General features: G+C 39.7%; 5 protein-coding genes across 10 annotated transcripts in view; 2 read left to right on the forward strand and 3 right to left on the reverse strand.

The window, feature by feature from the left end:
- Window positions 1-3,536, reverse strand: part of ccr8.2 (chemokine (C-C motif) receptor 8.2) — a 9,600-nt gene extending 6,064 nt beyond the window's left edge. Inside the window, exon 1 of one of the 2 annotated variants that reach the window (XM_015035686.1) lies at window positions 3,423-3,536. In XM_015035686.1, coding sequence (XP_014891172.1) covers window positions 3,423-3,457 — 35 coding nt within the window. In that variant the 5' untranslated portion in view covers window positions 3,458-3,536. Of the gene's footprint in view, window positions 1-1,912; window positions 2,275-3,422 lie in introns of those variants that run through there. The other variant, XM_015035680.1, reaches the window with a different exon arrangement.
- A 3,033-nt stretch (window positions 3,537-6,569) lies between these two features.
- On the reverse strand, window positions 6,570-11,278 carry LOC106949483 (C-C chemokine receptor type 8). Its single transcript, XM_015035744.1, has 4 exons — window positions 10,825-11,278; window positions 8,171-8,307; window positions 7,870-8,042; window positions 6,570-7,683 (listed from the first exon to the last, which is right to left on the reverse strand). The coding sequence occupies exons 2-4, from the start codon at window positions 8,301-8,303 to the stop codon at window positions 6,985-6,987; spliced, it is 1,005 nt and encodes a 334-aa protein (XP_014891230.1). The 5' UTR covers window positions 8,304-8,307; window positions 10,825-11,278; the 3' UTR covers window positions 6,570-6,984.
- Window positions 10,194-20,312, forward strand: LOC106949362 (tripartite motif-containing protein 35-like). The gene is made up of 3 exons (XM_015035553.1): window positions 10,194-10,278; window positions 11,341-11,382; window positions 18,882-20,312. The coding sequence occupies exons 1-3, from the start codon at window positions 10,194-10,196 to the stop codon at window positions 20,024-20,026; spliced, it is 1,272 nt and encodes a 423-aa protein (XP_014891039.1). The 3' UTR covers window positions 20,027-20,312.
- ccr2 (chemokine (C-C motif) receptor 2) overlaps window positions 12,706-24,559 on the reverse strand; it is a 15,536-nt gene continuing 3,682 nt past the window's right edge. Inside the window, exons 2-4 of one of the 5 annotated variants that reach the window (XM_015035723.1) lie at window positions 16,815-16,968; window positions 14,216-14,380; window positions 12,706-14,128 (exon numbers count right to left, since the gene is read on the reverse strand). In XM_015035723.1, the coding sequence (XP_014891209.1) occupies window positions 13,239-14,128; window positions 14,216-14,380; window positions 16,815-16,821 (1,062 nt within the window). In that variant the 5' untranslated portion in view covers window positions 16,822-16,968 and the 3' untranslated portion in view covers window positions 12,706-13,238. Of the gene's footprint in view, window positions 14,129-14,215; window positions 14,896-16,814; window positions 17,752-24,559 lie in introns of those variants that run through there. The other 4 variants (XM_015035714.1, XM_015035707.1, XM_015035731.1 and 1 more) reach the window with 4 other exon arrangements.
- LOC106949491 (S-arrestin) lies at window positions 21,123-23,360 on the forward strand. The gene is made up of 6 exons (XM_015035754.1): window positions 21,123-21,902; window positions 21,974-22,051; window positions 22,348-22,362; window positions 22,437-22,489; window positions 22,581-22,590; window positions 23,061-23,360. Exons 2-6 carry the CDS (start codon window positions 22,011-22,013, stop codon window positions 23,191-23,193), a joined length of 252 nt encoding a protein of 83 aa, XP_014891240.1. The 5' UTR covers window positions 21,123-21,902; window positions 21,974-22,010; the 3' UTR covers window positions 23,194-23,360.

The following is a 24,559-nucleotide window of genomic DNA, read 5'->3' on the forward strand; positions in this document are numbered from 1 at the left end:
ATTTTGAGACTTTTTCTACCTTTAGTTAATATCCCCCGTACAATTCAACTTAGAAATGAACAAGCAGTTAGAGGAAAACACAAATAATAATAGTAGTAATAATAATAAGAAGAACAATAAACAATAAGAGCTTGGTTACATATATCTGCACACCTTTAAACTCATGTTTTATGAATCACCAAATTCATTTCCAGTATTCAGTCTGCTCGATGCTTGTTGTCGATATCTGTCAGATTGTGTGGAAATCCACACCCATTTTCAGGTTAGCCCATAAATAGCAGAGCGTTCTGGTTGGGTCATTTGTAAAGTTTTCTTCAAACTGACATTTATTCAGAAGATTCAAGATAAAGTTCCAGTTTATCTGAAGAATAGCAATAGCGGAGCATCGTACTATTTTTTTTACTGAGTTGGGAGTTGGTTTTTGTGACTGGATCAAAATGTCACTTTTAGTAATATCACTGCTTTCATTATTGGTTACTGCATTCACTGCGTATCTAATACTGAGATTTTTTTTCTTCTCCTGACTGTTACCTTTACGCAGGTTACCCATTTCATCCTTTTTGTACGATGAAGACTTTCTATTTTTACTTTTTTTACGATCTCCAGCTTCTGATCAGTTTCTATCACATAACTCCACTCTCTCCAAGATCCATGTTAAAGTTTGTGGTCTTCTTGGTGTAGAGAAAGTAACTTATATTTCTGTCTGACTCGCTTCACTTGCAGTACGTCCTTTAGGTTAGCTGATCTGATCAGCATTTACTTGTTGTCCTTCATACCAGATGTAATGGAATGCGTTTTCACAACAAGCCTCCAATTATCTCCAACCACCTCTGAGATTTTTAAGAGACAGCTTGGAATGTATCTGCTTACAAAGGCGTTCCTAACTCCTCCCGCACTGCAATTTGTTTCTTTACAGCACTTGTGTTGTTTATATTGCATATATGCATGTATTTTAAATTGTAAAAAGTGGTATAAATAAACCGGACTCGTGTTTACATGATAAAGCATGCAAATGAGGAAATTCTGGGAAAACTTTAGAGTAGCTCATATCTATTTCAGATTCTTAATCAGATTCTCAATAACAGATGGCCTGACTGTACCGAAGACGACTCTCAAACCCGGAATGAATCAACAAAGTATTTGTTTAGGGTGGTGTACGCTTGTGGAGCCAGCTTATAGGAAGGTTTTTTATTTATTTATTTTTCTTTTCTATGTTTTAACAGTTTTGCCTGTTGTTCAGCTGAATAATAAAGAAGACATGTTAAATTAAAAGGCATAAAAAGCTTGGAAACGTACTTTTCCTGGTCTCATTTTCCATGGTAAAGAGTAATATTTTAACAGGGTGTGTTTAAACTTCATTTGACATGAACTGCAAAAAGTTTGAGAATAAATAACTTAAACACATTGAAACTTTTTTAGACATGTCAAATTGTGGTTGTTTCCATGCGAGTTCCTTTGAAGGTCTCTATGGCTGAAAATACAGCTGTTGTTTTTAAGATTTAAAGGGACCTGGCTGCATACTTTTCGGTCTACATGTAAAAGTTATTTTAAAGTTCGTTTTATGTACTGTAAAATATAAAGACACAACAGTCCTGTGGTTATTCCTCTCTTTAACAGACTAAACCTGCTTGGGAGTTGTTGTTTTTTTAATTATTATTTCTATATATTTAGCCAAATATGCAAATACAACACAGAACGTACAACCTCGATCAGAGAAGGATTTACAAATCTATCACCAAAATAAAGTTGCGAAAGTATATATCACTAAACTTAGACGCAGCTGAACTGAAACTGAACTAAACTTCCTGAAATGAAAATAGATCGGCCGACGGCTAGCAGAGTCCAGTTAGCTTTAAAGACTGTTGCTAAAACAACAAGAAATAAAACGTGCAGCTTTACATTTTTTCCTTACCCAGGTGAGCCTGTATTAGAGAGAGTAAAAGTGAAAGCTGTCACAGCTGGGGGATTCATCTGTTCAGCTGACAAAAAGGGTTCCACGACCCAGTTTCTGAGGAAGAAAACCGCCGATCACACTTTCAATAAGAATCCCATCTGAACGCCCACAGGCTGCAAGCCAAAAGCAGACGCCTTGGATCAAATGTCTGTCGAGGAACTTGTTCTCCTAGTTTCTTGCTTTTCTCTGATTTCAAGCTATGGAGTGCTACTTCTGCACAAAATCAAGAACTGAAACAAAAATTAGGACCCTTGTGAAAGAGATGTCTGCTGAATTGTGCTTAGCAAACATTCTGTAAATGTCATGTTCCCTGACAAGAAAAAGTCACATATCAGAAATAACACGGACTATAAATATTTTATGATTTAAAAAAAAAAAGTGCATCTGTGGTTAGACAGACCGCACAGGGATAAGAAAAGCGGTTAAAGATAGCAATCTTTAACCAAACACAAATGAGGTTAAACTATCTATAATATACAGATTTTTAAAATATATATAACATAAGTTGTTTTTAGTTGAAATATCAAATAAATAAATAAATAAACCACAGACGATCGTGCTTGACAAATAAAGTTTTTTTTTCTTTTCTTTACAGTGACTAAGATCTGGAACCACATCACGGCAGGGATCACTTCATTTTACTACTTGCCGATGATTATCTCACGAGGACGCAGGTAAGTGAAAAATATCAAAATAAGTCATATGGGTTCGTTTTTATGCATTTTGCTCAATGGTTTCTTATAAGCATACTCAGGTTTGAAAGAAAAATGAATAATGATGGCAGATGAATTGGCGTGGTTATAAACCCTGGCTGATTTAGACTGAAAGTAATCTAAATTTGACCAACATGTTTGTTCTTACTTCAAGTGAAATGAACATTTAAGAGTGATTCGGCATTGCCCCGACTTAAATGTGAAATTGTGAAAGGAGGTAAATATCATGGAATTTGCAGGAAGTTTTTTTTTTTGGTCCATTCAAAAATGAATGGACCAATATACCAGTGGAGACTTGGGGAAAAAGCTTAGCACAAATTAAGGTAAAAGAGAATTGAGGCAAAAATAATTATTGAAAAGAAAATGATCTGTTCTCAACACACACTTTTTCTTGGACTGTAAATAAAAACTAAAATGTTTGCACAGATGCATATTATCAGTATTCTTTCTGGTTAAATTAAAAATAATTTTATATCTAAATCTGCTCAGTTTGTTTACTGTAATATATCAAAGGTTAAAAATAGTGTACATCCTGCATGTTCTTTAGTACTATGTCGGTGAAAATAATAATAATAATAATGAAAAAAACTAAACAGTTATTCTCTGCGTAACTACAAGTAAATATTGTACAAGTCAAACAATGGGAAATATCAAATAAGAGTAAAATCCAGCGACACTATACATTTTTTACTGCATATTTTCGCATTAAAATTATATGTTTACAACTTGTGCATACAAATTGAACAGAGACCTACCCATCAGTGGTGTAAAAAACATCACTTGAATTCATTTTGCTTCCAGAAATGAAGTAATCAGTAATATTAAAAGCGTCTCAGCTGTGTATCCGATATGATCAGTCAGACAGTATGAATGTGTGGAATGGTTGATACACCTCTCAAAGCACTCCCCACCCCCTAAACCAGAGTGGCAGGTGGGTCTGCATATAAATTATATGGTTAGGTACTTCCTCAGTGAGCTTTTGAAACTTTAAAACAAAAACCCACACGGAGCCGCAAGTCCACATATGCTCGCTTAAATACATACTGACTTTGACCAAATCCTGCAGATGCACGTAGATGGAAGGTTGCAGGGCATGATGGGTTTTACTTGTTTTGCACAAGAGTGATACTACCGAAATAGACAGTGCTGCAGTCTGTACAAGTAGTTTCAAAACATGGCCGCTTATGGGAAATAAATATCTTAAGCTGAGTAGGAAGTTGTACTCTTTCAGGTTGAGGAACAAATTATGCTTCTTTGCAAATGCTGCTAGTCACTGTAAGACACAGCCTTCAGATGCAATTAAATTTATTGGGTGGGCTGGCTCTCTGGTTGGCTTGTAGGTATGACACACACAGACACACGCTGCAAATCATGACAGGATGATGATGGAAATATCACCCGGAGGTGACACGATGTCCTGTGGAATTCTCACCTATCACACAACAGGCACACTCTATACCACATTGTCTTCTTTCTAGGTTACTGTGAATGACATATTGCATTGCATTGCCCTCATTGTAACCATCACTTCAGATACTGTAACCATAACCTTAACCTTGTTTCCTCATCTGAACAATCACACCAAGATCCGAGCCTCAAAAAGCCTTTTAAAAATGTCACACTAACCATTCTGCGGTATCCAGAAAATCTCAAAAAAACACATCAAAGGTGGACAACTATGTGGCTAAAACGGTGAAACCTTGCATTGACATCCAAAAAGAGATTTGGCATTGGAAAACACTGGAAAGTGAATCATTTGACTGCATGCTGTCACCGTTTTGACATTGAGGGGCGTTTTTAATCAGACAGCTCCTGTTGTTGCACTCGTCTTTTCTAGTGGCTAAAGTGAGCTCTGATTTCCCGCTGTGGACTTTCACTCTTCAATTAGCTTATTTTAAAACTAAAACTGGATCACTTGCCAGTTCATACCTCCTCTACTCTATGGTTTATGCTACTATCCACTGTGTTTGTGGAAGGTTTTGATTCCAATTGTATCATTAACAAAAATAAGTGATTAAAGAAATACTCAAGATATTTTTAGTTCCTATTTTTTTCGTAACTCTTGGTTATCGGGATTCTTTTTCTATCAAAAAATATTGTGTAAATATTTCAGTGTGGGGTTCAGCGACGTTTTTTTTTCCAACTTTCACCGCATTTTTAATTTGCAAAAAATGAAATGCACCTTAAGAGATTGACATAGATATATAATTGATTGAGTATTTAACTGTCACAGAGAACTATTAGAACATTTCTCTTGAATAAATCTATTGTGTTTATTGACTTTTCAAATATGATTAACTAGAATGCCGTATGGTGTTGGAGTCAGATTTGACCTCAATGTTCACTACAGGAAAAATTCTGCTTTCTTGTACTTTGTAAATACAAATACAAACGCGAAAAGCATAAGACATAGCAGAACCCCTTTCTTAATGACAATGGCATGAACAAATAAAAGCATCTATTGATGTCACAATTCTTCTCAGAGTGAATCTTGTGACCAAAGCGATCATTTTGACATCCACAGCAGCTTTCCTACCCTGTATGTCAAGAGGTTTCTACCCTTGGAGCCGAATATTTCAGTAGGAATGGGATCAGTTTGTGCACCAGTGAAATCTTCATCCGATGTGTTGGTTTTCTGGTTGATATCCGACATCATTGTCTTCCTCGGAGAACACATAATCTGCTTTGTGCCCTGTCTCGTTTTTTTTGTTTTGTTTTTTTTTAAAATCATTCTCTGATGTTTGATGGAGCTTGATTATTAAGGGCTTTACATATGAGAGGGAGAATCTTACATTTTATTCTGTATTTCACAGGGAACCAATGAAGGGAAGCTGAAATAGGAGGAGAAATATAATTTTCATCAGAACTGCCACTGCAGCGTCTTGGATCAACTGATGGATTTCAACTGCATTTTGGTGACTTCCTGATAGTAAAGAATCACATTAGTCCAGCCTTCCAGCCTTGTGCTTTGTTTTCAGTGTCATTCGTGGGCAGGATATTTCTACAGATGACAGAAAGGAAATGTGATGGAATATTCAATTATAATAAATGTTAAAAAAATAACACTGTTTCTTTAATTATGATTTCTAAGTGTTTACTGGATAGTACCTTATTGTTTTCTCCATTATGAATGCTATGGGAACTGTATGACAATCATGAAATGATACACAATTTCTTTGTTTTGTGCTGTTTTCATTATAGGAGCATTTTCATCAGTCCACTGAACAACTTCATTAATACCAGTGGTGGAGCCCTGGGTCGTCTAAAATCTCAACTAAAGTAAGTAAAACTTTATCACCTGAGTTTTTAGTATGTGTTGATTTGGTATGTTTCCATGACAATCGTCAAAGTGCGGTGTCCGTACTCAAAAAAACTCTTCAATGTGGCTGAAAAAAAAAACAACCATGCAAAGAAGAGGGTGCAGAAATTTGATATTTAAAAAAATGTCAGTTATTGTAAATGCTTGATAGAAGTTTGTTGCCATGGTGGGATGATTTAGGAGTCAATTACTTTTTCACACAAGATTAAGTTGGCTTGTAAGAATTTTACCCCTGAGAAATTAGAGAAATAAAACAGAACAAATCTCTGAATGATTATGAAGTACTTGAAATCTTTTGAAACAGGTCACTTGTTGGTTAATCTAAAACTTGAGATGTGAGATGTGCAATAGTTGAAGATTTTGGAAAAGTTTGAACTTCATTTATGATACAGAAAGAGTTTGTCAGACGCTTATCAAGATCTTAAAAGACTGTGTGGGTGGAAGGCATTTGACATTTATTGAAAAGGAAGCTGACAAAAAACACCACAAACACAATTTAATACATTTTAGTATTCACAAAAAGCGCTATTTATACAAAATGAAAAAGCATTTTCATCTAATATTAATGATATTCTTGTACATTTTAAATCATATATATATATATATATATATATATATATATATTAAATGATTAAGTTTTTTTATCTGCAATTGTACTTCTTGTTAAATGCTGAACAGAACGACAGAAAGACATGGGTTGGTTGGAGTTTGCATTTAAATGTTTCAGGTAGTTCTTGCACACTTTCCGAATGAGTCATCACCTCACATGTGACAAGGAAGAACTTGATACATGCGCCAAAACCTTTGCGAGTCGAAACCGCGTGCCTTCCCCCTCTGCCATAACCACTGCCACCATGCTGTCTTACACACACACACACACACGCACACACACCAACACACACACACACACAGGCACGCATCTTTATCTATTTAGTCTCTCGGTGCAGAGAACAAAAATGCACCGCACATCCCGCCTCGATCACAATGATGACCCAGTTTCAATATTCTGATCGTACGGGCGTGTTGGAGGTCTCGTTGTCTGTGGTTTGGCTGGTGGTCTGGTAATGCCAACGGAAATACTTGGAAAGCACTTTGGCCAACGTTTTCCTGAACTTCTCCCCGACGAATGCGTAGATGACTGGATTTACGCAGCAGTGAGACAGAGCGATGATCTCAGCAAAGGTCATGGCTGCATCGATGGCCTGTGACGACTCGCAGTTGTTTAGGTATTCAGAGATCATTTGCAGTGTCTTCAGGAAGACTACGATGTTGTAGGGCACCCAGCACAGCACAAACAGACACACCACAGTGAAAATCAACTTGATCGCTTTGTCCCTTTTGGAGTTCCTGGATTTGGAGACCACTATGAGGATGTTCACGTAGCAAAAAAGAATGACAGGAAGACAGACAAAAAGGGCCACCACGTTCTCTGTGAAATTTCGCTGCATTTTCCACAACTCTGCGGTTTCCTCCGGGTAGATGGGATGGCACTGGAAGCTTCCATTGTCCGGCGACTCTAAACTGGCAAAGACCATTTGGGGAGTTGCCAAGATCACAGATGTGACCCAGGTGGTAAAGCTGGCGATGAGTCCGTAGCGAAGGGTCCGTTTTCGCATGGCTGTCACTGCGTGGACGATGGCGAGGTAGCGGTCCACGCTCATCATGGTCACAAAGAATGTCCCGCTGTAGAAACCCAGCTGTTTGGAGGGGCAGAAAGGAAGTGCAGTGAGAACAAGATGTGGCAGAATATGAAGCAAAACTGGTTAGACGTTCTGTAATTTACTTAGGGGGTGTTTAAAAAAAAACATTAAAAAAGCTCTAGTTTCTGAGAACTTTTAACATTTTCTGAATTAAAGAAAAAAAAAATAGAAAAATGATCTCACTTGATAGAACCCAGTAGCCAGTTTGCAGGATGGAAGGCTCTGGGCGATGTGGACCCAGACAGGCAGAGACACAGCCACTAAAAGGTCCGACAGGACCAGGTTTAGCAGGAACACGTCAGTCATAGTCCTTATCTTTGTGTACCGGAGGAGAACCCAGAGAACGATCCCGTTTCCTGTGAAACAAATTGCAATAAAATGTCTTAGCTTTTTAAGGTTAGACAATCCAAATCAAACAGGTATGTCTACCTAAGATATCATATTCGGGTTTTTTCAGGTTAGACTTTTGTGTGTGTAATCTTACCCATTAGGCCCACGCAGAACAAGATGTAGTAAAGAACAGGGATGAGCATAGACCCACCGGTGGAGACCCAACTTGTTTCATTGCATTCGAAATCATAGTCATAATATTCAGACACATTCTCCGTTGCGTTCATAGTGCTGTGTGAGACAGAACAGGAGCTTCGTCAATAAGACATTGAACAGATAATGAAAGATAAAACCCAATCATATTCCTTAACATAAAAAGTAAACTGTGAAGCATTTACCTCCTTAAAGTTTGTTTTCTTTTTGCATTTTGTCACACATAAATGTTTTGGATGTGAATATCAGACAATGAGAACCCAAAAAAATACCAAGGTCACTTTCAAATGATGATTACATTCAACAAAAGCTATCCTGTATAACGTGGTAATATATGAAAAAGAATTTATACAATCAGAAAATTATGAATTTACACTTATTAATCTCCTTTCTTTCAAATTGACCTTGATTTCACTAGTCACACACTTGACTAGTGATTACTGACATTGCCATGAAATTAGGAAATTATTCAGCTAGAGCCTGCCTGGTAACAGGAAATAGGCTAAACGATCTCAACAAGCATCTGGTCTTGAAAAGATTCAAGAGCACATAAGAGAAAAAGAAGTTATTGATATCTGCTTGTCAATAAAGGGTTGGAGGTGCAGTGGTGGCTCCGGGGCAAAGCACGACCCACGTACGGAGGCCTTAGTCCTCAAGGCAGTAGTCGCAGGTTCGGTTCCCAGCCTGACGACATTTGCCGCATGTCTTCCCTCTCTCTCTTTACCCTCTTTCCTGTCAAGCTACTTTCAAATAAAAGCCACTAGAGTTAACAAAACCTTTAAATAATAAAGAGTTAGATAGCCCTTTGTAAGGCTTTGAGATTCCAGCAAAACGGGGAACAAAAACATATTTTATTGCTCATTGACAGTTCATCTAGAAGGTCATAGTATAACCTTGAACTACATTTGAAGTACTGCAGACATCACCTGCATCAGTTCAAGTATAAGAAAGAAAAGCTGCCTTGGCATAGTTCCAAGGTAAGAGGCTCTGAAGAGCATTTACCAAGAAACATCTTGATGATTTGTGAAAACTTTTGTGAATGACTCCTAAAGTAAAATAATAATAAAAAAAGAAACTACTGTTCTGGAGAGCCCTTGTCAAACTTTTAACTTAAATCTGATTGAGATGCTGTGGCATGACCTTAAACAGTACATTCATGTTTGAAAACACTTTACTGTAGCTGAATCAAAAAATAATTCAGCAGAGAAGAGTGGGTCCAGATGTAAGATTTATTTCCAGTTATCACAAACTCTTGTTGCTGTCAAGGGCGGCGAAAGACGCCACCCTTGACTTGGTTTTGCAGCATGTAAAAATTGGTCAGTTGGTTTTGCAGCAAGTAAAATTGTTTGATAATCTAAAAGATGTAAGTGACACAAAAAAGCAAAATCTGAAAAACAGATGTAAGCGGGCAAATAATTTTTTCAGGGTAATGTTATCTTTGATATTCACACTCCTCATTTATCTCTGCAAAATTTTCAAATTTGAATTTATAATGAACAGCAAAGCCACCATTATATCTGATACACCAACTAAACATTGGAAACAGGCAATTCAGAAGTGATCATTTTTTCTTCATTTCAGTGAAAAACATTTTTTCAGTGCGCAACATCTGCCGCTTCCTGCCACCTAACATCCCAGTATAGTTAAGCCTTCTCTCAAACAAAGAGAACTTACATCAGACATACTGAACGGAGTTTGTACTTTCGTGGTCAAAAGGTAAACAAACAGGCATTTTTATTTTATTGAGTCTCTATGACATTAATAATTGGAATATACTTTCATAGCAAGCCAAAGCAGACAAAATATCCAAACATAATTTTGGACATCTGTACTTACTTTCCCATTGGGTCATTTGACTCCTGATACTCCCGTCTTGTGATATCAAAAAATATAAACTAATTATCTTTGAGTTTTCTGTTAAAATTCCTCTCAGAGATCTTCAAGGCACAACCAGAAGAGACAGCATGCCTCTCTGTTTCACAGAACACCACGTTCTTCCTCACCACCACGAGGACTGGACCCTGTACAGGCTGACACTCAGCTGGGGGGGTAATTTGTATAAGTGTTTTTGGACTTTTCTGCCCTTTTCAGCTGAACTTCAGATACCATCATCATTTCATGAGTCACACTGGAAAGGCCTATCCAGCGCCACTTTTTAGAAGTCGGGTCAGCGGTCGTATAAATCTGAAACAAATTCACTATCACTGAATCTCTTCTAGAGATTCCTACTCCCCTGAATGAGTTGTAGTTACAGAAACACATGTGTAGCACAAACTTCCTACTGTTGTGACCATAATCAAAATCATGTGATCTTATAAACCACATCTCAGACATTTTTCTTTCGCTGTCAACATACCCTGAACCACTCGCTTTGACACTTATGCCGACCCTCACTTCCTGTGGCTGACTTTGCTTACGTGAAAACACAAGCGCGCGCGCACACACACACACACACACTCACAGGTAGGCAGCTCAGCCACAAGCGCACACATAATCAACAACTACGCTATGTGTTCAAGGTGTAGGAGGTGAACGAGAAGAAAGTGTTCCAAATGGCAACTAAAAGTTTAGAAATTGAGATGTTGAGGCACTTACCACACCGGCTGCCAAAGTCGCTGCTGCTGAGCTGCGTGTGTGTGTGTGTTGCTGAGCGGTGCATCAAGATTTCATTGTCATCCTGCCACATGCTTGCAAAGTTTTTGTGACAAATCCTGCAGCAAGGCTCATTTCTGGTAACGTGAACTCTGGGTTTTGTTGTTTCCTCTGCATCGTGTTAAACCTGCACAGAGGTGTCAGTGCGGTATTCTGAGAATTCTCCCTTGATGTGTACAGAAAGAGTTGGAGGGGGCGGAAATGTCTGCTCATGGGGAGCTTTGCTGTTTTCTTTACTCATATCAGAGAGATCTTTGAAGGGTCTTCTCTTTAATCTTTATTCCAAAACAGCAAGCTTTTCATTCAGATTATCGCCTTTGACAGGGATTTGCAGAAATTAACAGTCTTACTACGTAAAAGTTGTACTATGTCTCCCGTAATGCCTGAACTTCTTCGATTTTTTTTTTAATCTTAGTAACCCCAAATTTGTATGTATTTTATTGGGATTTTGCTTGAAAGTCAACACAAAGCTTAAATTGAGAGGCAGCCAGAAGGCCAACGGTATCTCCTGCGTAGCTGCAGACAGCCGTAGCTCGGGAGGGTGAATCTACTACTAGCTGGATGCTCCACAAATTTGGCTTTTAAAAAAGGATGGCTTGAAGAAAGTGATCATTGAAGGAAAGCCACAAGAAGCAGTATTTGTATTGCCACAAAGCATGTAGGGCTCAATATTGATTGGATGAGACAAAAACTGAACCTTTAGGCCTAAACGCAGAACACCATGCCGAGACGAAGCTGCTCCAAAAGCTGCTCCAAAAGCTGCTCGTCCGCCAGTCTCAAAGCTTTCGCAGCCTCTAACATGTTTTCTTTCAGGCTTGGCTAATATGTAGCTCCATCCACCTTCCAATGAGGCCTGACCATGTTCCCTGCATCTGCAGATGCAGATGCAGGGAACATGCATTGGGCATGCATCTGCAGATGCAGGGAACATGGTCAGGCCTCATTGGAAGGTGGATGAAGCTACATATTAGCCAAGCCTGAAAGAAAACAAGAGGCTGCGAAAGCTTTGAGACTGGCGGACGAGAAACACCTACAAGAAGGAACAGTTCCTCTATCCTGTACTCTTCTGATTCATAACCATGCTCTGTCAGATAAAATCAGAACATGTGCTGAGGTTTGCAGTTATAATGTGACAAAATCAGTCAAATCAATCAAATTTTATTTGCATAGCATCTTTCAGCAACAAGGCATTTCAAAGTACTTTACATCATCAAATAAACAAAAGTACAATGTCGTAGAACGCACAGTCGACAATCGAAACATTACATTTTGTCATTGTTGCACATCAGAATGTCGATTAATGTTTCATTGATTATGTTTTCAAAGAAAATAACTTCAGTTTTGTTTCTATTCGACTGAAGAAAGTTTAGGCACATCCACACATTTATCTGTACTAAGGATTTGTTCAGCGCTTGGATGGGTTCAGAGTCACCCGGTGACATTGTAATGTAGATCTTTGTATCACATAGTTACAGTAGATAATCTTATTTCCCGTTATAAGCTGAGCTACTTGAAGGACATATTGTGTGGCAAAATAAAGAAAATATCTGTACACCAAAAAATATCCTGCCATACCTTGTCTTGCGAGAGCCCCACTCGGTGCATGCCTCTTCTCTCGGTTTTACCATCTACCTCAATATATGAAAGTAGCTAACACGATGCAAAAGCTAGCAGATTTTGCTAATCTGGCAGATAAAAGGAGAAAAAAGTCCCACTTGCCTTACAGTCTTCAGATGAGCAATACTCCTACAAAGCAGACTGCCACATCAACTGAGAGAAAGATCACATACTACCTCAAACATTCTCAAGTAAAAAGGTGACAGATTTGAAAACTCTGGAAAGTAATTTTATTATAAAAAAGCATAACATATTACAGCAGACAGGAAAACAATACAACTCTTTTTGATAACTTTTGAAAAATGTCCTACAGATTGTTCAACTGCACAGTAAGCAAAAATTATTCAATGAATGCAAAACACCATGCAGAGCAGGATGCAAAAGCTCTCTGCTGGAAGACGTTTTTTTTTAATTATTATTATTTAGCATCAGCTCACAAAGGTGTGAGGAAGAAATAACAAAACGGTGTTATCTGAAGTGTCTGTGAAGATCTTTGTGGTTGCAAGCCGTTACAAACTGTAAACTTTGTCTGATACCCTTTCTGCATCCAACGTCATAAGGAGGAGGAAGTGTCTTGGTTGAAACAAAATACAAAGGGTTCAAAGGATGTACAGAGATTGTATTGAAGATTAGATACTGATGAATGTTGTCGTCTCAAAGATGAAACCACAACAAGGACACCAAGTGGCATGGAGTGCCTGATTAGTCTCTACCAATAACCAAATGTCCACTTGTACCTCCTACATGATGACAGTGGAGGTGATAGAGGATTTGGACACAACTGAACTTCTCCTGAATGAGCTCTCCGTGTAACTCACTTGGCCAGGTACCCATTTCTTCAGCAACTGCATGGCTCGTCTCATGAACTTTTGCCCCACGAAGGCGTATATGATGGGGTTCAGGCAGCAGTGTGTGAACGCGATTGCCTCGGACACTGCGATCGACACCTTGATGCGCGTCTCCATGCTGCAGCCGCCGGCTAGTAGGTCTTCGGAAAACAGGAACTTCAAGAAGCGGGAAATGTGATACGGCGCCCAGAACAGGAAGAAGACTATCATTATGGAGATGATGAGCTTGACAATTCTATGCCTTTTGGCCGTCCTCATTTTCACCAGGGTGGGGATTATCCTCGAGTAGCAAGCCACCATCACCAGAATGGGAATCAAGAGACCCAGAATATTTGTAGCAAACAGATCGTAGTAGACCCAGCCTTGACTGTCCGGACTGTAAGAACAGCTTTGAGTTTCGCTGTCATTTCCTAACTTTGTAAAGATGAAGGTTGGCAGAGACACGCACACGCTCACGATCCAAATCAACGCAATCAGAGAAAAGCACGCCTTCGTTGTGCGATACCGTGCCACCTTGTGAGCGTACATGATAACCACGTAGCGGTCCAGCGTCATGACAACCATGAAGAAGATGCTGCTGAAGAAGCCAGTGTTGTGGGAGCAGGACAGGAAACGACACATAAAGTCACCGAAGGTCCAATTGCCAACCATAGCGTAGTGACTGTAGAATGGGAGCGTGAGGAGGAAGATGAGATCAGAGAAGGCCAAGTTGAAGAGACACATGTCAGTCATGTTGGTCTGGTTGCGGTGTTTCACTAGGACACAGACGACCAGGCCATTTCCTTTCAAACAGAAAGAGATCAACATGTTAGTTCCTGGCAGAATTGTTTGTAGTAGGAGTGTCTTTGGAGCTTTATTTATACACTTACCTAAGAAGCCCAGGATGAATACCAAAGTGTAGATGGTCACCAGAAACCCCTTACTAAATGTCTCCATATCACCCAGCTCACATGGATTAAAGTTTTCGGGGTTATCGTCGTCGTTATAGCCTGAATAATCAGGCGTCGTGAATGTGAGGTGCTCTTCAGTGACATCTGCAAATAGAGATTTTTTATTAAACATCAATCTCAATGTCAGTTCATTCAAACGTTATTGCAAGAATATTCATCCAAGAGAAGCCGGTTTTCAATTTAAAGAAACAAAATATGTGGCTTGTATTAGCATTCTCAACTAATGAGAATGCTAATACTCAGCTTATCCTCCAAACTGAGCCATACATTTCTACAAATTAAGAAATTTGCAATATGTTGTCAATTGGTGGTACTGGTTTGTAGACATTTGACCAAATTAGTTTAATTTGGTCAAACATAATAATAATAATTAATTATAATAATTATATAATTATAATTGATTTAACTTTTTTCTTTTTTTTTTTTTTTGCATTGTTAAAATGTTAATCTGTCCTAACTTTGCCCCTGTTTAAATCAAAAATACTTTCTTTGCATGCAAAGCATGTCTACAACACTTAGGATAAAGATACACCAGTCAGTCTGCTGGAGATCACAATCATCCATCCATTTTGTTTACACCCTTGTCCCTTAATGGGGTCGGGAGGGTTGCTGGTGCCTATCTCCAGCTAACGTTCCGGGCGAGAGGCAGGGTACACACTGGACAGGTCACCGGTCTGTCGCAGGGCAACACAGAGACAGACAGGACACACAACCATGCACACACACACTCGCACCTAGGGGCAATTTGGAGAGGCAAATTAACCTGACAGTCATGTTTTTGGATTGTGGGAGGAAGCCAGAGTACCCAGAGAAAACCCATGCATGCACAGGGAGAACATGCAAACTCCATGCAAAAAGGCCGGGGCTGGGAATTGAACCCAGAACCTTCTTGCTGCAAGGCAACAGCTCTACCAACTGCACCACTGTGCAGCCTGAGATCAGAATCAGATGATCTTAAAAAAAGATTCAGATTGTTCCTGTTTTCTAGATGCGGTGAACTTTAGGTGCCCACTATTTTTGGTCTATGAGCACTTTAAACTGCAGGAAGTACGTCAATGTGGCTTTGAAGTAATAACAAAAAAAAAAAAAAGAATATAACACCGGTACAAGCACCGGAATATAAGAAATAGGAATAGTATCTTTAATATAATTTAATGTCCTTAGAAAAAAAATACAAGAACTGGTCAGGATCATAATCTCAACAATAACAGGAAATCGGTGCATTTCTAAATTTGGGTCTTAGTTCTGCTTAGTAAACTTCAGTTCTTAGCTTAATTCTGCAGATAGAAATAAATAAGGCCTGGAGCCAGTTTTAGCCTTAGGCCGATGTTCAAAGCTTGAGATATTGTTTTAAAGCCTAAAACCACTTTAGACATCTCCAGGGTTTTATATCAACTGTTTTCCTTGACCTGTATGATGCTCTTTATTCTTCAGTGCTTCTAAAAACTTCTGATGCCTTCAGGCAACAGCTGTTTTTTTTTGTTTTTTTTACTGAGGTTAAACACACATGTGGATTGTGGACTCCTTATTAATTAGGTGACTGAATGCAATTGCACTGCAATGCACTAGATTTTATTTGGGGTCAAAAAATAAATACAACGGGGTTAACACATTTCAGATTTTTTATGCTAACATTTTTAAGATCAGCGTGTTGTTTTCTTTTCACTTCATAGTTACAAACTACTTTTGTTGGTCTAACACAAAAACACATAAAGTGCAATAAATTCTGTGGGTTTAATGTGACAAAATTCTAAAACCTTAAAGCGTTATGAACTCTTTTGCAGGGTACCAAACAAATCCGGATACAATGATGTGCTCAGGTCACCTCAAAGATGTAGTTTCATTTAACATCAGAGGCCAGTAGCATACGTTTTAAAGAATTTTTATTGAAGAAGAAGCACAAAGTCCTAGCCTGGTCCAAACATCTATCTGCTTAAACTGCTGACATCCTGGAGGCAAACTTCTGAAACAGTTCATAATGAAACCTTTTACGCCATCTGCTGGTTATTGCAGATAACGCATTCAAAGGCAAGAACATGAGGATACTGTTCCACGTCATTTTATTTCACCACATACCTTTGTATTGTTTTTCACGCATGTGATTCATGTGGTGTGAATTGTACACATAGGGTCCATAGGTTTCTGTACGCTCATCTGTTCTGTATTATTTTACAAAATCCAAACAAACAAGTCCCGTTTAATGGAAAAATGACTTCTAAAGATGGAGAATATTCAGTAATTTCGTTTATTTATTTTTATTATGAATTATTCTGAATTTATTTAAGCCCAACTGAAAATATTTATTGCATTGTATTGTACTCAAAACTTAAATTTTTGTACTCAAAACTTAGGTTCTGAGTACAATACGAAATACAATTCAAAGGTTTTGCACTAGCAGGAGTCAAGATTAAAACTTCTAAAAAATAAACATATGTAGAGGTAAATAAATAAAATTAATTTAAAAAGTAAAAAAAAAAAAAAACTCCACAGTTATTTCTATTTGTTGAAATGCACTTACTTGACATGGTGATGTCTCTGTGATAACCTTCTTCAATCAGATAAAATCCAAATTCGCTTATGAGGTGCGCCTGCCTCTAGATGACTGCGATTGTGATGCTCTGAAGCGAGCAGAGAGGATGAACTGCCTCCGAACCAGCACAGCCTTAATGTGACTAGAAACAGTGAGAAACTGAAGTGCAGATGTTGTTTCCTGTTCGTCCCTGGGCGAGATCTTTATCTGCGCCCTTCTGACAACAACCTGGCAGAAAATAGAACTCAATGACTTGTAAAACAAGTGAGAAAATGTGCCAGATGCTGACAAACACGCCAAAGCTTTTTGACATGCACGTTATACCTGCTGATTTTGATTTAAAAGCTCTTTGTCTTGCGGGGTTTAGTGATGATGGAACAAAGGGGGACAGTGTTATTTGCATAGCAAGTAAATGTGACCAAGCTTGTACCGGATAGTTTCTTGTCTTTATATCAACAGTATATCTTTTACGATCATTCTGTCTCAAAAATCAGTTTTCAGGCCATTTTATTATTCGGCAAAAACACAGTTTATTAAGTTCTATAAATATATATCTTCTCTCGTGACATGCGAACTGTCTTCATATGTTTGTTCCTCTTTCTGCTTTTATAAATGTCACTTTTGGGTTTCATTTGTATGCAGCTATAGAGCCACCGTTTTTGTCTTTGTTTTACTTATTAGAAGCAGTCGAAGGGACAGACTGAACTGAAACAAGGACAAAGTTTCAGTGGTCGACACGCAAAATATCTTTCAAAATTACACATTCTGAGAATAGTTTGTAGAGTCATGTGTGGTCAACTTCGGTACTGATTTACAGATGCTTGACCAAATTACTTTAAGAATTGTCCAACCTGCTTTTGTTGGATAACACTTTCAGGCATTTTTATTTAACGAACATTTTTTTTTTTTACATTGTTAAAATGTTAGTCTGTTTTTTTTTCTTTTTTGGGGGGGGGGGCTGCCTCTGCTTAAAATCAAAATACTTTTCTGGCTTGCAAAGCATGTCAACAAGATTTAGGGTAGAGATACACCAGTCAGTCTGCTAGAGATCAGAATAAAAAAAAAAAGAGTCAGATTGTTCCTGTTTGATCTTTAAATTTCCACTACTTTTGGTCTATGAACACTTCAATCTGCAGGAAATACTTCAAAATGGCCTTTAAGGTAATATGAAAAAAGCATGCGTGTATAGTTAAGGGAACCCCTTACTTATTGGAAAAACAGAGTTAATCTATTTAATGTCACTTCATGTTCTTAGAAAAAAAAATACAAGAACTGGTTAACATCATAATTTCAAGTATTATAGGAAATTGGTACATTTCTAATTTTGGGTGTTTGTTGTGCTGAGCAAACATCAGTTCTTTGCTTAATTCTGCACACGAAGCAGATAAAAATAAAAAAGGCCTGCAGGGAAGTTTTAGTCTAGAACATTTAGATTACATACACAAAATTGCCTTCAAAAAATGCCTTCATTTATTTGGAGGTTAAGTGATAGTATCATATTAGTCATCAGTTTCTCCTTCGGGGTTTTGATCTGTTTCTCTCTTTTTTGTCCTTCATATGTCATACAATCAGTAATTTTTTTAACCATGTCAGACCATATTGTACTTGCTAAAAGGTTTTAGATGGTTTCCTGCTTCAACCAAACTGATTTAAGTTTATGGTGGACACACTTTCAGATTGAAAAAATGTAAAATTCAATACAAACTTACTAAATTATTATTATCATTATTATGAAATTCAACCTTAGGTTACATACAAATTGGGGCCGATTTTGCGACATCGAAAACAAAACGGAACATCGTGCCCTCATGACCCATGGTTTGGGGAAACTACTCGTTTATTTTGTGTTTTAACGGTGACCTCTAGTGGTGGAAAAATATAGTGCAACTATGTGTTGGTATGAAAATCGCCTGTGCGGGCATAGGGCTCTTTGCACCTACGGCGTTGACGTCACATCTCCAGGAGCTAATGCGGCTCACTTTTTTCCGCTTTGAGTTACCNTGCTCTGCAACCTGGTGCTGAAGAACCTGTGTGAGAGTTTCACAGCAGGGAAAGTCCCACAGAGGCGGCAGGATGTGTGCAGCCTGCACGGCGAGAAGCTGAAGCTGTTCTGTTTGGACCACCGGGAGCCGGCGTGCGTCGTCTGCAGAGACTCAGAGAGGCACAGCGGCCACAGGTTCAGACCCGCTGATGAAGCCGCTCAGCAGCGCAGGGAGGAGGTCCAGAAAGACATCCGGGCTCTGCAGGACAAGGTCAAGCTTTTCAGTCAAGTCAAAGTCCAGTTCAGTCAAACCGCTGAGCACATTAAGCTCCAGACGCGGAACACAGAGACGCAGATCAGGCAGCAGTTCCTGAAGCTTCACCAGTTTCTGGAGGAGGAAGAGGAGCAGAGGATGTCGGCGCTGAGGAAGGAGGAGAACCTGAAGAGTCGGGTGATGGAGGAGAAGATGGAGGCGCTGAGAAGAGAGATGTTGGCTCTTCTGGACGCCATCAGAGCCGCAGAGGAAGAGCTGAGAGCCGCGGACGTCCCCCTGCTGCTGGGCTCCACGGCGCAGCGCTGCCCCCTGCTGGGCGACCCCCAGCTGGCCCCAGGAGCCCTGGTAGACGTGGCCAAGCATCTGGGCAACCTGGGGTTCCACATCTGGAGGAACATGAAGGACGCCATCTCCTTCACTCCGGTCGTCTTGGACCCGAACACGGCGAACCCGGAGCTGGTTCTGTCCGATGACCTGACCAGCGTGCGGTGCGGCAGGAACCGGCTGCTGCCCGAAAACCCGGAGCGGATCGGAGGCTTCTGCTCCGTCCTGGGGTCGGAGGGCTTCTGCTCCGGGGCGCACAGCTGGGAGGTGGAGGTGGGGCGGCACGGCCGCTGGGAGCTGGGGGTTCTGGAGGACTGGGTCCGGAGGGACGGGGCCCTGTGGTCGGGGCTGTGGAGGATCCAGCTGTGTGACGGAAAACACACCGCCATCTCTCAGACCGCCTCGGCTCTGCTCACCGTCCGGGCGCTGCAGAAGGTCCGGGTGGATCTGGACCTGGACCGGAACCAGCTGTCCTTCTTTAACGCAGACACCAACACACACATACACTCCTTCACACACACATTCACACACAGAGTTTTCCCTTACATCTGGAGCGGGGTGGAGCTTCCGCTGAGGATTTTACCGAGGAAGATCAGCGTGAGCAGCTCTTCCTCTGGATGAGGATCAGAACAGGATCATCATTTTATTCTGACTTTATATCAGCTGCTGCTGATTTTTACCTCATGTTTTAGTAAACAGCTTTGGGTTTTACGCTCAGATAAAACTCAGCCAGTCTTTTCTCTGGTCAGATAAATTATCCTGACTAAACTCAAAATGATCAGTTTTCACTAAAGGAGTTAAAGGCCTTCGGTCTGGTGTGGTTTGGCCCTTTAAGTCATTCAAACACAAAATCTGCTGCAAAATGAAATAATGTGGAAATTTCTGTACAACAGCAGCAAAATGACGAGAAATCAAATAGATTCATAAACAGAAAAGAAAATGTATAAAAACAGAATAAAATACTGAAAGAGCAAAACTTCAACATAAACATAAAATACTCTGACCCAAAGGAATCATTTACACAGAGAAACTTCATTAAAAATGTAGAAATTGTTTACTTGGTATTAAAAATATTATTTACAATTAGTGACAATAAAAAGTGCAACAGCAGAGATGAGCAGATACCAGCAGAAATATAATGTCTCTAGATTTTATCATTCATAAAGTTTCCTCGACTTTATAAGAACTAAAAAAAGGCAAGTTATGAATAAGTTTATTACAGATTAAAGATAAACTTCTGATCATGTCCTGTAGAAAAACACAAAGACAGAAAAGCAGAAAAGAAACAGAGAACGGTGGAAAAAGGTTTAAAATCAGAGACCGAAAGATGGAGAGAATTCAAAACACCCCAGAAGTCTGCTTCCACAGAAAGAGAGAAAAGAAACGTGTGTGTGTGTGTGTGTGTGGACGTAAACTGTATTTTCCATCAATAAATAACTTTTAATATTAAGGATCTAATCTGAGTCTTTCCTTAATCTCACAGCGACTAATGAAGAGTAAATCATGAATTAATTGTTAATTAACTGTTAAATAATGATGAACTTTTGATCTAGTTGGACTGATAGTGATTATTAATGGTTAATTAGTGAGTCTTTGACTTCACATGTAATTAACTGTTAGTGAACAGTTAATTAGCTGTTAGCTAATGAATGTTTCTCTTTAGTTAATGTGTAGTTAAGCTGATTTAATGCAGTTTCCAACAGTAAATAACTTCTAACAGGATTTAAAAAGCTGATTTGATTTCAGGAAAATCTTGAATGTTTGTAGAATAAGGGGGATTTAAATGATGACCCCGACGGTTTCAGACATTTTCACTTCAGCTGATAAATATTTGGGATTTTTATCTGCTTCCTGTTTATTGAAGCACAAAAGTATTTTAGCTGCTTTTTGTCATCAGTGAATTTCAGGAATGAGTCACAGAAGCTGTTGTGTTTGTCTGGAGTTTGACTCAGGAACAAAAACTTCAGATCTTTTATTTATTGTTGGTTGAATTAAAAAGATTTAATGTTTTTGCAGCCAAACCTTGTAACTGAAAAGAGCAAAGTCTGCCATCTGGTGGTGCAGTCAGGAACTGCAACTGGTTTTTACGTTCTGTCCATCTCTGGTCCTAAATCATGGCTGAATGACCTTCTCAGGGTTAAAGGTCAAGTTGTCTAGAGCGCAGCTGGTGACCTAATTATTAAATTTAGCTCTGCTGAAGCGGGAAACCTGTTCTCTGATCTAGTGACGCTTATTCATTCAGATATTTGTCCTAATAAAGTGTTTTTAAAGAGCAGAATGTGTTTTTGTTGTTTTCTCTGTATTTAACCTGCTTGTTGCTCTCGGTTTGTTCTCACTCTGCCTCCCGTCTCCATGTCAGGGACTCGGTGTCTGCCGGAGCGACGCTGCAGAAGGTCTACAAGCTGCTGCCGCTGCTGGCCAACAACCGTGAGAGGAGAGGCATCGCTCTGGACGGGAAGCTGAAGCACGAGGACACCAACCTGGCCTCGTCCAGCATGTGAGCCGCGCTCCACGCCAAAGCTCTGCCCCGCAGAACCGGCAGGATCTGAAACGTCTGTTTTGTTTCAGCGTGAAGGAAGGAGTCCTGAAGGAGGTTCTGGGAATCATGGTTTCATACAAAGTCATGGTGAAGCTCATCATCGGAGGGTTGGTCGGTTTTCCTCTGATTTTCCTACAACGATCAAAATCACAACAACCTGTCAGATCATAAGGTGTTAGAGATCTTTGATCAATTCAGTTTATTTCACAACAAATGTCAAATCAAAAGTAAGAAGTTAACAGCAGGAGACGGAGAACAGGAAGTGGCAGCATGATGCCAGCGCTCCTCCAGGAAGTAACCTCAGCCAATCAGGACCCAGACCTCAGAGGCTGTCTGTGTTTCGTTTCCTCTGAAGCGTTTCTGCTGTAATCTGATCTCATGCTTGTCTCCCACCTGCTGGCAGGATGATGGGATCCAGGTAAGTTCAGGCTCTGTGAAACATCATGCATGTTGGACTCGGCCCGTTTATCCTGAACCTGGTGTGTGTTGCAGTGAGGTCGGCCTGGAGGTTCCCTTCACACTCATGCATCCCAAACCAGAAGCAGGTAGAACTTTCACCTGATCTCACCTGTCCATCAGACCTCGTTCACTATTTCACCTGTTTTCTCTCCACTTTGATTTTCTTGCTGCCGGCAGTGAAGGAGAGGTAACTATGAGAGCAACTAGATTCTGATGAGGCTGAAACAAAGACATGCAGAGAGAAGCTTCCTGATCTTATTGATGCCTCAGATCAGATTATTCATCAGGTCTTCCCTCTCCTGGTCCATGTTTCAGTTTTCCTCAGCGTTTTGTTTTTATCTGTTGTCTTCTGATCAGGTTAAACAGGAAGAACCTGCTGCCATGTTGGCTGGTGACACCTTGGCGCCCAACATGTTTGTTTTTGTTTTCTTTAATGTCAGAACAGATGCAGGTTGAGTTTATGGAATAGTTTGCAGCTTTAGATGAAGGAAAAACAAACGTAGGAGAACATTCCCAGATCAGTTATGAAGTACGTTGGGTCCCAGGGGAGAGTTTGTGTTTTCCTCAGTGTTGTGGCCTGAATCATTTCCTGCTGATCAGTTTCTGTGGGAGTTTAGTTCTCAGTGGTCTGATCTGTGATGCTGCTGCTGTTCCCAGTGAGATGGAGGATGAGATGGTGTTCCAGGAATTCAAACGCTCCTACCTGAAGGGAATCATCGGCGCCGGCGATGATGACGATGAGGAAGGCAACGTGTCGGGCGGAGACGACATGGCGCCCAAGGAGAAGTAGAGACGGCGACGTGTTGGGATGCGACATCACTGTTTTAATCCCATGTTTTAGTGAAGTTCGTCTTCCTGCAGCTCAGAGATTTTAGTTACCGTAGAAACGAGCTGCAGCTTAGGCTCTAACTGAGACGCGTTGTTCTGTGTTTGAACAATAAAAACTATTGGACTCCATCTGTTTTCATCTCCTCTGATTTATTACATGAATTCATAAACTCCTGGATTAAAAGGACCTGAATGGAAGATTATTGTGATTAAAACGTTTCCAAACATTATTCAGGGTTTGAAGACTTCCAGAAGTTACACTATGGAATAATATTCATTACATTACAAGGTTTGATTAACACTGAAATTTTAGTGGACATAAAATTCCCTTTAATCAGCTGAAATGCTTTTCTGGAAAAGTTTCAGGCCAGAGACGATCAGAGCTGCTGTGAGTTTTTATTCTGAAGTTCAGGGAAATGAAGTATATTCAGTATTCCTGGAAAAGCTGCACATTGATTAGTGGACAAAATGTTGCCTGGGACCTACCTACTGACGTCACATCCGCATGAGCAAAATGCGGCTTTCTTGTTTGCTTTGAGTTACCATGACTGCTAGAAATGTCAAAGTCATATTTCAGAAGCAAATAAAGCGACACCATGTTGTCTTCCTAATATAAGGGACTTTTAAGTTTTCATTAATTTCCAAGCGATCCTGAATTAAGAAAATGATGGCTTGTAAATATCTGTCGCTACCAGTTAAAGCTAATGCCGCACAAGAAAAAGTTTGCAGCCTTCACTTCACTCCGGATCAGCCTAAAACTACCGGGGGAGACGGATGGTAAATAAAGGAGCCTCCCTGAGTTATTTCCATGGAATCACTTCTGTATTCAGCCTGAAAAAGCGAGTATATGGGAACGAGAGAGCAGACCAGAGCCAGACAGCCGAGCAACTGATCCGCCTGTACATACTGCTGTAAACACCGCATCTGAGCTCTTCACAAGAAACATGCAAAGGTAATAAAACGAAATAACACGGAGACAGGTCATATTTTTCTAAAAGCAGCAACTTTGAACCTGAACAGCTGAACCAGATCTCTGACACCAGAGCTACTGTTAAGCTATGAGGCTTGTTGAGCTCCGTCAGGCTTCGGAAGTAAAAAGTCCGGTAACCTCCCCGTTAGTCTGTGACACTAACGACAATAAACACACATAATATACTTGAAAATAAGATAAATACATTGTCCGTTAGAATGTTTAGATACTTAAATAGCACATTTTACAAGAACAATGTCCGAGAATATTGCCTACTAGCATAAGCTAACGTTAATGTTAGCCACAAAGTTTAAGTAAAACTCACCTTCGTGTCAGTGAATGTATAACGAGGCGAACA

Source organism: Poecilia latipinna, unplaced genomic scaffold (assembly GCF_001443285.1).
Source record: "Poecilia latipinna isolate Pla-1442-1.1 unplaced genomic scaffold, P_latipinna-1.0 Scaffold21, whole genome shotgun sequence".
NCBI lineage: Eukaryota > Metazoa > Chordata > Actinopteri > Cyprinodontiformes > Poeciliidae > Poecilia > Poecilia latipinna.